Genomic DNA, 13,106 nt, shown 5'->3' with positions numbered 1-13,106 from the left:
TCGAGTGCTCAAAGCATCCCTTTATCAAAAGTCATAAGTGCACTTTATTTTTCAGCAGTAAATATAACTTACACAAAGATGCATTAATAATAGTCACAAACACTTCCATATGTGAACCTCTCAACTATACCTTCACTTCACAGGCTTCATATTCAATGAAACAATGTCACGATAAATCCACTCAGGGTTTATAATTGGCTAGTTTTAATGATGATGATGATGAACACACTGTATTAGATCCAGATCAGTCACTAATAAGGTTTCATGCCTTAGAAGGCAGCTGACTATGCATGCAACATATTTTACCATTCTTTTGAATATTAAAATATATTAGTATTTATTTAAACAAAAATAATATTTTTGCCAACACATTGTACTATTTTTATATGATTTTTTTTAAAACTGAGTATTAAAATAAAATAATAAATATTTATTTAAATATATCTGTTTTTAAATATTTATATATTTTCTAATATTAAAATAAAATAAAAGTATTTATCTAAAATATATTTTGGCAACATATTTTACTATTTCAGTACAACTATTATGAGTATTAAAAAATAGTCTTTATTTAAATATGAATCAGACTATTATTTTAATGTCTTTGAGTATTAAAAATAGTATTTTAAACAAAAACTAATTATTGGCAAGACATTTTTGAGTATTAAAATAAAATAATATTATTTATTTAAACAAAAGAAAAACATTTGTGGCAACATTTTGACCATTTTAATATGAATAATAGAATTGATTTCAACAACAATAATATTTTAAGCAGCATACTTTGCTTAGATATTTTTTATTTATTTTTTTAAATCCAAATCATCAACATCATTCCAGGATATGACTTCTGAAGGATCATGTGACCCTGAAGACTGAGTAATGATGCTGAAAATGACCATTTGACATTTAAATGCTAGTGTATATTTTGCTGTTGGATGTGCTGCTAACAGTCTGTCAACATTCACCAATCACGGCTGACAGTATTCGCATATAGCGCTCTGATTCACTATTGTGATCAAGTGAGGTGTATCACATCATCACACATCTGCAGCATTAGAGCAGAGATTATCTGTTCACAGGAAGCCCGCTGTATAAACATGATAAATCATCTGAGTTATGAATGAAGCCGCAGTGCTTTAATGAGCCTTTGAAACATCAAACAGAACAGATGCCAAAACTTCAAAATCAGCATCAGCCACAAGAGGATGCTGTGAGCTCGAGAGCATCAAAACCCCTCAGGCTTAAACAGACACACACCTCACACAGCAAACACACTTGTGCTTTATTACAGGAAATACACAGACGCTCGAACAGACACCTCTCAACACCCTGCTATATATGCGATGAACAGGGATTGGGGTCATAAGGAGACTCCACTTTACAATTCTGGTTCCTTAACATTAAAACAAAATATTTTTGAAAATATATTTCATATATTATATGTTAAAAATAATAAATATCAGATTGTTTAAATACCTGAATATAAAATAAAATAATGGTATTTATTTACACAAATATAATAAAAAGTAATAGCATTTTTGCAACATACAATTTGTTTTTTTATACTTTTGAGTATTAAAAGAAAATAGTATTCAATAAATATATATATTGTACTATGTTAATATCAATATATTTATATTTGTGAGTATTAAAAGAAAACAACAATACTTATTTAAACAAAAATAATGTTATTTTTGTTTAAATAAATATAATTTTAATTATTAATCATTATTAATTTTTTTATTTTTAAATACATACTTTTTTTTTGTTTGAGTGCTCAAAGATATTAACATAATCGGATGAAAAAAGTGCAATACATTACCAAATATGCTATTATTTTAGTTTAAATCAATGTTATCATTTTATCATTTCGGACTCAGTCAGGGTGCAAGGACCTTAAACTTTTGAGGCTTGCGCAGCTTCTCGAGGAGAAATCAAACAAATGAGCGCCGTTTTCTAAAGTCTATGAGCGCAGCACACACAAGTCAACTAAATTGACATACTGCAGTTAAATTTCAAAATGTGGTGTTTTTATATTTATAACATTTGAATACAGTTCAGCAACATACATCACACGGCCTGACGACCAAGAGAGCTGACAATTGACCATCACTTAATTTACCATCACCTCGAGATTGAAAACGTGACACTGATATGACAGTTCAACAAACAAGTTAATAATATTAAGTCACTTACATTTTAGACGAAATAATGACTGTTTTGGTCTAATGACCCATTCACAAACATCTGTCTTATTCTTGATGAATCGGCCTCAATGACTCGATTAATAAAAGCGCATCACCTGCATTTGCGCTCACTATCGACAAACCAATCAAATTTGTTCAAAACTTTTTTTTTTTTAAATCAGTCCAAACACATTTTAATTTTTATTCAGGAATTATGTATATACAAAACTATACATTTTATTACAGTAGTTTAGTGATAAAAAAAAATTAGCTATTTGTTTTTTTTTTTTCTTCAGTTTTTTTTTCTCCTATCCTGTAGCCTACTCGCGCCCCCCCTCCTCCGGGAGTGTTGAGAACCAGTGGTCTAAAGTATCAAAATAATCATATTAAAATATAGTGTGTTATCTAGAAATTATGCTATTTATTTTTGACAATGTATTTTACTATTTTATTATGATTATTTTAATACGTTTGAGCACTCAAACTAAATAATAGTATGTATTTAAACAAAAATAATCTTTTTTAGCAACACACTATATTTTAATATGATTATTTAGATATGTTAGAGTATTAAAAGAAAACAATAATATTTATTTATTTAAAAAAAAAAAAGCATTGTTTAGTGTATAGTGCACTGTTATAATCTGATTATTTTAATACTTTTGAGTACTCAAATAAAATAAAAGTATGTATTTAAACAAAAATAATAAATATTTTAATATTATTATTTTAATACTTTAGTGTATTAAAATAAAATAATATTTATTCAAACAAAAATAATAGCATATTTGGTAATGTATTGCTCTGTTTTCATCCGGTTATTTTAATATCTTCGAGCTCTCAAACTAAATAAAAGTATATATTTAAACAAAAATAATAATATTTTTAGCAACACACTATATTTGAACATGATTATTTCAAAACTTTAGTGTATTAAAATAAAATAATATTTATTCAAACAAAAATAACAGTATTTTTGGCAACATATTGTTCTATTTTAATACCATTATTTTGGTACTTCTGAGTTTGAAATAAAGACAGTAGCATCACAGTTGTTGGTATGAGACTCACAGGTGCTCCTGCTGGTCCTCTCTTCCCTGGAGCTCCAGCTTTACCCTACAAACAAACACAAACACAACTGAAGCTTACGGATCCTTTCAACTTAATTTCAGTTACCAAAAAATATTTTTATTATTTTTATTTTTGGTTAATAATAAAAACAGTATGTCCTTTTGTGTCAATGTGTTTTACTATCAAATCTGCAGAAACACGTTTATCTAGCTGAGGACATATCAAATACGACTATTGTCTTTATATAAAAATGACTTCTGATAACTACAAACCCTAAAACTGCACATTATTTTAAGTGTGAATAGTTCCACATAAAGACGTCCCAAGTGAAGATTTTGTCAAACTATTTCAACATCTAGGGACAATTTGATCTACATTTTAAAATTTGAATCAATTTTCAAGTGTTCAGTGTTGCTTACGATGAATCCCGGAGGTCCATTCTTCCCAGGCAAACCCTTTTCACCCTGAAAAAGAACAGCAGTGGAGCTGTCAAGCATGTTTGATGTTCAGTAGCTTTGTAATGCAAATCTCAACACAATTGTTTTGGGTTTTGTAGCGGTGTGAAAGGCACCATGAAAGTGAAGCTTTCTATGCTGTGTGATCTGTTTCCTCTTGAAACAGGAAGTTGGTTTACGACACAGGGACATAAATGATCACAAGGATTTCCCAGAACAATAACATGCCTATATAATTGTCTATGTTTGTATATGTTTTGGGTCTGAAGGGACGCTGGTACCTTTATGCCCTCAGGGCCTGGCTCTCCAGGAGGGCCGTCAGGTCCTCTCGGGCCCTAAAAGACAAAAACACAACAGGTAAACGGGGTAAAACTTAACTAATAGTAAACACCATACTTACCAGTTGATTGGTAACATTAAGAATTGGAGGAAAAAATTATGTATTAGAACTTTTCTAAAGTGTTATTTTTATTTGTACAAATGATGTACATTTTTACTGAATATGCACTAACTTTTATACAATTCCAGAAGATAAATCTGAACAATGGATAAAGCCAGATTCAAAATTCTTTTTTGATTTTGTTGACATATTAGAGGTAAAAGATTTTGTAGAGGGGATTTTGGATATCTCTTTTTATCACTTCATAAATCAGAAAATATTGTCAACAGACAGAAAAAATACGTTTTCAACGTGTGTTTAGGAATAAACTGTTGTAAAAAACCATTTGAGTGATATATGAACAAACCCCTCGGTAAAAACCTTCAGAATATAGAGAGGAATAAAACTGCTAAGTTTGGTGTTTGTAAGTGCTGCGGAAGTGGAGAAAAAACTTTCAAAAGATATGTATTGTAATTGAAATCTACAAATGCTGAAAGTGTATTTTGGGTGTTTTCTTTCCACTAGTCTGAAACAACATGTTACGAAAAGCCAAATAGCTCAAAATCTATTAGAGTTATTACATCAAGTTCATTCTCATAAACAGTCCAGGGCTTAATTTCCCAAAAGCTTCGTAAGCCTACGAAGTTCGTAAAAACGATCGTACGACTGATCTTAATATTACGGTCTGTTTCCCAAAAGCATCGTAACTTAAGTAGCACTTTCTCGTAGATCTATGAGATCTCTGGAGTAATCGTTAAGCCCTAAGTGCATCGTAAGAAGACAGATTTATGCGTTCACCTGCAGGATAATCAGCAGATTACACCTTTAACTTGATTCAAGTGCAATGTGATTATAATATAAGGATTTGATTGTGCTTTATTGTACACTTTATGACTCGTTTCCTTTATTTTATTTTATTAATTTATAAATGAAATAATTAAAAAGGGCAGAAAAAATAGAAATACACATTTAAATTAAATGACTGAAAAAATTAATAAATAATAATAATAATAAAATAAGTAATGTAGGAAATATTGGACCCGGAAATAACATCTCTCTCTCTCTCTCTCTTTATACTGTATATAAATAAGTAAATTTAAATAAATTTATGCATTTAGCAGATGCTTTTATCCAAAGTGGCTTACAGTGCATTCAGGCTAAAATCTTTTACCTAACATAATATATAAATATATAAAATAAATTATATATTACTATGTATAATATAATATAATATAATATAATATAATATAATATAATATAATATAATATAATATAATATAATATAATATAATATAATATAATATAATATAATATAATATAATATAATATAATATAATATTTTAATGTATTACAGTTATTATATCCAAGTTGTCTGTCTTGAACGCAGCATTAGGTTAACGTCAATAAACGATTGTTTACTACAATTAAGAGCCATTCTATAAGGTGACATTTCAGCACTTGAAAAATGGACAGCAACTCCTGAGTAGCACTTAAAGCACAGCTACGTGCTACTGTGTTAAATGCATTTTTTGGAAACGCACGTGAAACAATAACGAACGATCGCAAAATGACTCGTAGAAAACGTTTGTAAGCTCTAAGATCAAACGTTATTGGGAAACCCGGCCCAGCTGGTCGATCAATGAGCCATCAGAGTGGAGATGCCACATGCCAGACCAAACTCACCGAGAATCAAGGACAAGCCAAACTAAACCAAATCAGAGAGGATCTGTTACACAAACTAGTGTGCTGCCTCACTGTCTGGTGTCTACTGTCTACACAAGCACCCTAATCGAGATGCAACCTCATTAGTGACCACTTTGGAACACACTATATAGATCACAAGAGATGCAACGCACTATGGATTGTAATAGTTCAGTGTTAGAATGTTAATAACATGTGATATGTACAAGTTAGGCTTGTTATTGTGAACTAAAACTATTAAAAATAATTTCCATTAATTTACAAAGTAAAATGAGTTGACAAAATAAAATAAAATAAAAAATATTTTTGAAAATGTATTAAATGTATTCTATTAAACATATAACAAAATGTAAACGTATACATTTATATAAAATATTATTTATAAATATAAATTATAAAATATATTACAGAACTTACAGGAAGTGTATTATTAAACTTAAAACATCAAAACTTGCATTAGCTTTTAACTTAAAACTTTTATAAAAATGTTGCATTGGCAACTAGAACACAAATATCACATATCACTATACATTTCAGTACTGATGAATTAAAGGGATAAATATTACAAAATTTCTCTCATTTGGTCCACAATACTGGATTGAGCTCGTTGCAGTGCATTCTCAGATGGCCATGCAATGCTGCCTTAGAATTTGGCAAAAATAAGGCACTACAATTTCTGAACAGCCGCTGCATTTGGAACTTGCTTATAAAGTGTTAAAAGCTGTGTATGCAAGTGCTTCCTAGGGTTTGAAGCAGAAGCACAGAGCCAAAGAGTCTGGTCTGTTGACTTTGGGTTCATGAATGAAGACTCTTAGGATAAATCTGTCATGTTTTTCACCGTCGTCCATTCTCACCATCATTAAAATGAGATCTGCACTGTTTTATATAAACAGAACGGAGGGGAACATTCTCTTAATTGCAGAGTTTGGCGTGAATCTTAAACCACTTTTCATCAGCTTCTGTGGCCTCTGACTGACTTAATCCTGGGTCATTATGACTTGCGTCAAACATGCTCTTTCTCTTTCCATTTATGATGTTAGTCAAGGTTCCTACAAGAATTTGAGTTTACCTTAAACATTTACCCTCAGAGTGACCTGTTATTAATTAAACTGGCTGTTTTTGCTACTGTACTTTAAAGACAGTTACCCTCTTTGTTACATACATTAGACATTTTAAATGTTCAAAACAAAATGTTTTCCTCCCGTTTTTAATCAGAAATAAAGTAAATCATAATATGAAAAATATAAATATAAAAATGAATATAAACATAAATATTAATTCAATTTCCTAACGAAGACTAGAAGTTAAAGAAGAAAACTGATTCAATTTTTTTAATGAATATTGAATATTATGTTCATATATTGAATATTATAACTGAATATTTTAAAATATTTTAATAATAATAATTTTTATGTAGTACGAAAATAACTAAATTATCAAACACTAAAACTTAACAAAAACTAAATACACAAAAAAAAATTATAATCACCTTTATTTATATAGCGCTTTAAACAATAAAAATTAATTATAAATATATTTAGATTTTTAAACGGATTCAGATTAATTAGCCACTCAATTAAGTGTGTAACAATGACTTTAAGTGGTGATCGTGTTTATACATGCGTCATATTCCGTTTGACCACTAGAGGTCCCTGTGTTTTACTATAAACATGATCACATGGTCAGCAAAACACTAAAAACTTGTAGCCACACTGATTGCTGAACAGAAAGAGAGCTGATGCATTACATTACACTTAAGCATTTTTAGGATCATCAAGAATTTTTTTTTGCATTGAGACATTATATTCAATAAGGAATTGTCATAAAAATACAGCCATAAAGCAACAAAGGTCTTAAGAAATTCTTAATTTGAATGATATATTAAAAATAATAATAATAGTAATATTTCTTCTGTGTTTTATGAATCTGAGTTGAAATATCTGGTTATTTCTTGGTAACAATCACCCAGATCTGCTGTCAATCAAAAGTTTTCAACCAATCAAATCTCTCCACTCCAGATTTCAGTTTGCTTTGTTCTAACTGCATTGAATCATTAGCTACGCAAAAAAGCATGAATTTCTTTCATTATTCATCTTACCCTTCTCCCTTTGGGCCCGGGAAGGCCTGCTGCTCCTCTCTGTCCTTGTGGACCCTTGAGAAAAAGAGAGACAGAAAGAGAAAGTGAAATTTCAACATTCAAGTGTAAAGTTACTCTCAAAGTCAATCTTTCACTCCAAAAGTTGCATCTAAAAACCACAGAGGATCATGGGAAAAAAACTTACTGGTGGACCTTGTGGGCCGAAATCCCCAGGACCTCCTGGAAGACCCGGATACCCCTTAAACAGACAAAGAGGCGCACTTTTAACACAATAAACCAGTGACCACTAACTAACTAGTGAACAGATTCGGATTGGACTAACTCAGTTTTCTAAAAGATTTTACAGAAATCTGTTCTCCTCGTGTTGACAAATGATTTACACGCATTTAGCATCACGCAACAATTTACATACAAGAATCGATTCGTTCTGCTGGTGATTCAGGACAGAGGCTCAGTATATTTCAGCACTATAATGATCTTGTTTTTCAGTACAAATGTCTTAACACTGTCATACTGTGTGTGCTTCAGTAGAATTATTTATTATTTGAAGAATTAAAAGAATGCTGTTAATAAAATAAAATATTTAAAAGTTTGGGATCAGTAAGTTTTTTAAAGAAATTACTAATGTTTTTCAGAATTCAAAGATTTAAGTTATTGTAATAAATCAAATAAAATATGCATCAGAATTAAGTGACTTTACATCTAAAACAAGAGAAAATATCTGCCAATGAGGTCGGGGAAATTTTTATATTTTAAATTAAGTAGGTTTTTTTTGACTCCATTGGCAGATATTTTTATTTTTTTAAGCATAAACACACTTCCAGATTTAAAATCTGATTTCATTTAGCTTCTTCCATAAATGTATCGTGATATAAGAATATTTTTACTGGAAAACAAGAAAAAAAAACTGAGGAAGAAGATCTTTTTTGCAGTGCAATGCATTTTAATATATGTTTGTTACTGTGAGATAAGCTCTTACTGTTGACCCTTTCTCTCCTGGAGGACCCAAAGGACCAGGAGGACCTCGATCGCCCTGAACACACACAATAAAACAAACACAGTCATGTTCTCAGGTCCAAATTATAAGAGAGATTTTTCTATCAGAAATCAAACAGCACACAATAAATATGAATCATGATGCATGTGTGGTTTAAGATACAGACTCTTTCTTGGTTTTTACCTTTTCTCCAGGTTGTCCAATCACTCCGGTTATTCCAATCAATCCAGCCGGACCCTGAACAACAGAGAGAACAAGAGCTGGTTAAAACACACACACACGCGCACACACACACACACACACACACACACACACACACACACACACACCACACACACCACACACACCACACACACACACCACACACACCACACACACCACACACACCACACACACACACACACACCACACACAGACACACACACACACACACACACACACACGCGCACACACACACACACACGCGCACACACACACACACACGCGCACACACACACACACACCACACACACACACACACACACACACACACACACACACACACACACACCACACACACCACACACACCACACACACCACACACACACACCACACACACCACACACACCACACACACCACACACACACACACACACCACACACACAGACACACACGCGCACACACACACACACACGCGCACACACACACACACACACACACACCACACACACACACACCACACACACACACACACACACACACACACACACACACACACACACACCACACACACAGACACACACACGCACACACACACACACACGCGCACACACACACACACACGCGCACACACACACACACACACACCACACACACACACACCACACACACACACACACACACACACACACACACCACACACACCACACACACACACACACACCACACACACACACACACACACCACAACACACAGACACACACACACACACACACAGACACACACACACACACACACACACACACACACACACACAGACACACACACACACACACACCACACACCACACACCACACACACACACACACACACACACACACCACACACACACACACACACACACACACACACACACCACACACACACACACACACACACACACACACACACACACCACACACACACACACACACACACACACACACACACACACACACACACACACACACACACACCTCATGTCAGATTTAAGTCCAGATAGGAACAGAAGAATTGCTTTACACACACACACACACACACACACCACACACACACCACACACACACACACACCACACACACGCACACACACGCACACGCACACACCTCATGTCAGATTTAAGTCCAGATAGGAACAGGAGAATTGCTTTACACACACACACACACACACCACACACACACACACACACACACACACACACCACACACACCACACACACACGCACACACACACACACACACACACACGCACACACACACACACCACACACACACACACACACACACACACACACACACACACCACACACACACACACACACACACACACACACACACACACACACACCACACACACACACACACACACACACACACACACACACACACCACACACACCACACACACCACACACACACGCACACGCACACACACACACGCACACACACCTCATGTCAGATTTAAGTCCAGATAGGAACAGGAGAATTGCTTTACAAGAGTACATGAATGTGTGTGTGTGTGTGAATATTTCAGAATATTCAGGCTGATTAATATAATATAATATAATTCTGTTTTTAAAAGAAATTAATACTTTTATCCATCAAGGACACATTAAACTGATGAAAAGTGACAGTAAAAACATTTCTAATGTTACAAAAGATTTCCATCTCAAATTAATCCTGTTCTTTTAAGCTTCATATTCATCTGTTAATCATGAAAAATTAAATGTATCACAGTTTCCACGAAAAATTGTGCAGCACAACGGTTTTAAACATTGATAATAATCAGAAATGTTTCTTGCGCAGCGAATGATTTCTGAAGATCATGTGACACTGAAGACTGCAGTGAGTGAAGACTAGGTCTGTCAAGCTCCAAAATGAAAAGGAAAGTATAATAACAATAGTTCATATGCACTATAATCTAATCCATAAGAAAGCTTTACGTAGTAACCATGTTGAGCCTTTAAGACCTCTCATAGCTATAAATTCATGTTTTTTAAAAATGCATTGTGAACCAATGAGATCTAACAAATAACGACACGTCTAAAGATGCCATTTTATAATTAAATACAAGTGAAATTGAGATTTGCATCATATGACTTCAGAGGACTTGAAAAATCTGAGTCTGATGGATGAATGTTAGGATGCTTTTATGGTATTTTTGGCATTTTTTTGAAAGATGCATGTGGGTGAGTAAATGATGACTGAATTCTCATTTCCAGGTGAACTGTCTCTTTAAGAACGTCCTGCATCTTCACACACTGACTATAATGATCTGTAATGATTCCACAGCGGGACATTTACTAATATGCTAAAGTGCTCACGTCCATCTTGTTGTTAATAAATCGATGTATTATGACAGCACAGATTAAATAAACCTCTGTTTCCACTAAACACAATGAACTGAATGTGCTTCACACTCCCAGCACTCATTAATCTTCACAGAAGTGGAACGTCACACTCCTGTACAGCACTTTCCATGGTTTCCATGTAAGTTGGTACAGTACAAGTGGGTTTTTGGGATGATTCCCAGCATGCACCATCAGCCCTGGGGAACTTTCCGAAAGGTTCGACGTTCCTCTGACAGTTCATTTGTCACAGAACTATCATTACATCAGAAAACTTTGGCTCGTCTGACTGAAGCTCCAACAAACTTTCCATGTTATTGTTTCATGCAGCTTGTTCTCCATTTTCAATTCCCAAAACAAGGAAAATTATTGTACGGTTTAAAGGCAAAATAATGACTTTACAGTAAGTGTTTATAAATTGCTCAAGATGAATTAGTAATACAGTTAAAAAAATTGAGGTCTGTCTATTTTATTGATGTTTTTTATGTCTCTTCTGCTCACCAAGTCTGCATTTATTTTATTAAAATACAGTAGAAATTGTGAAATATTATAACAATTTAAAATAAGAATAGTTTTCTATTTGAATATACAGTATTGTAGAATATAATATATTTCTTTGGATCAAAGCTGAATTTGCAGTCTTCAGCGCCACATTCTAGTAACTTATCATTATTATTATTATCAATTTTGATTTCTTTTTATATATTTTATCATGAACATAAAGTTCAAAAGAACAGCATTTATTTGAAATAAAAAAATAATAATTATGAAAGTACTAATTCGTTTCTGACGGATAGCTAGACTTTAAAAAATAGAAATATATATATATATATACACATGTATATATATATATCACAGATCATCACAGATGTTCTTCAAGAAAGACACCAAGTGCACGCTGGGATTGACGAGGCTTTCCATATTTTCCTGAAAGAGCTGAGCGACAGCCAGCAGAACATAGATCTACTGTAACAGTCACTACATTAAAATGTGTCATTAAAACCTCAGGGGACAGATATTGTGCAGCTAAAAACACTCCAGATATGTCAAAATCCACATTAAAGCATTTACATCATCCAGCAGATACTTTTCAATTATAACCTAAATAAATCTCTTACTGTGGGTCCTCTGAGAAAATGCCTGCTGAATGATTTTAATGTGATATCACTCCTAACATCAACTGAAAACTATGTTTGGATGCCGTCTAATGGAAGAAGATGAAGCTACAAGAAATGAAGCCTGTATCTGTTATGAAGAGAGTCAGAGGCGTTCGGATCCAAATGCAGCATTTATTTAGAGAATGGTCAGACAGGCAGAAATCAGGAATGGCTTCAGGTGTGTCAGGGATAACCAGAATCGAAACCAGAAACAAGCAGAGATCGGGGCAGGCAGCAGAGAAATCAGAGTCGAATATACAGGCCAAAGGTCAAACATGGGAATAACAAACACAGGGGAAAGATGCTCGGAAATGTCAGCCAGGCTAAACAAGACTTTGCAGTGAGTGAGAGTTATTGTGGTGCTTGTGTGTGTAAATGAGGTTGAGGTGTGGCAAGGAAATTGGCTGATGAATGAGGTGCAGGTGTGGCAAGGTGATTGTGATGCAGTGACTCATGGGAGATGTAGTTCGGGT

General features: G+C 33.6%; 1 protein-coding gene across 1 annotated transcript in view; it reads right to left on the bottom strand.

The window, feature by feature from the left end:
• Positions 1 to 13,106, bottom strand: part of LOC132129555 (collagen alpha-1(XXIV) chain) — a 108,100-nt gene that overhangs the window by 28,270 nt on the left and 66,724 nt on the right. The window contains exons 25-31 of the mRNA XM_059541180.1: positions 9,074 to 9,127; positions 8,873 to 8,926; positions 8,078 to 8,131; positions 7,894 to 7,947; positions 3,997 to 4,050; positions 3,680 to 3,724; positions 3,261 to 3,305 (exon numbers count right to left, since the gene is read on the bottom strand). Coding sequence (XP_059397163.1) covers positions 3,261 to 3,305; positions 3,680 to 3,724; positions 3,997 to 4,050; positions 7,894 to 7,947; positions 8,078 to 8,131; positions 8,873 to 8,926; positions 9,074 to 9,127 — 360 coding nt within the window. The remainder of the gene's footprint in view (positions 1 to 3,260; positions 3,306 to 3,679; positions 3,725 to 3,996; positions 4,051 to 7,893; positions 7,948 to 8,077; positions 8,132 to 8,872; positions 8,927 to 9,073; positions 9,128 to 13,106) is intronic.

Source organism: Carassius carassius, chromosome 46 (genome assembly GCF_963082965.1).
Source record: "Carassius carassius chromosome 46, fCarCar2.1, whole genome shotgun sequence".
Lineage (NCBI taxonomy): Eukaryota > Metazoa > Chordata > Actinopteri > Cypriniformes > Cyprinidae > Carassius > Carassius carassius.
This window is presented reverse-complemented; position numbering and strand designations above follow the sequence as displayed.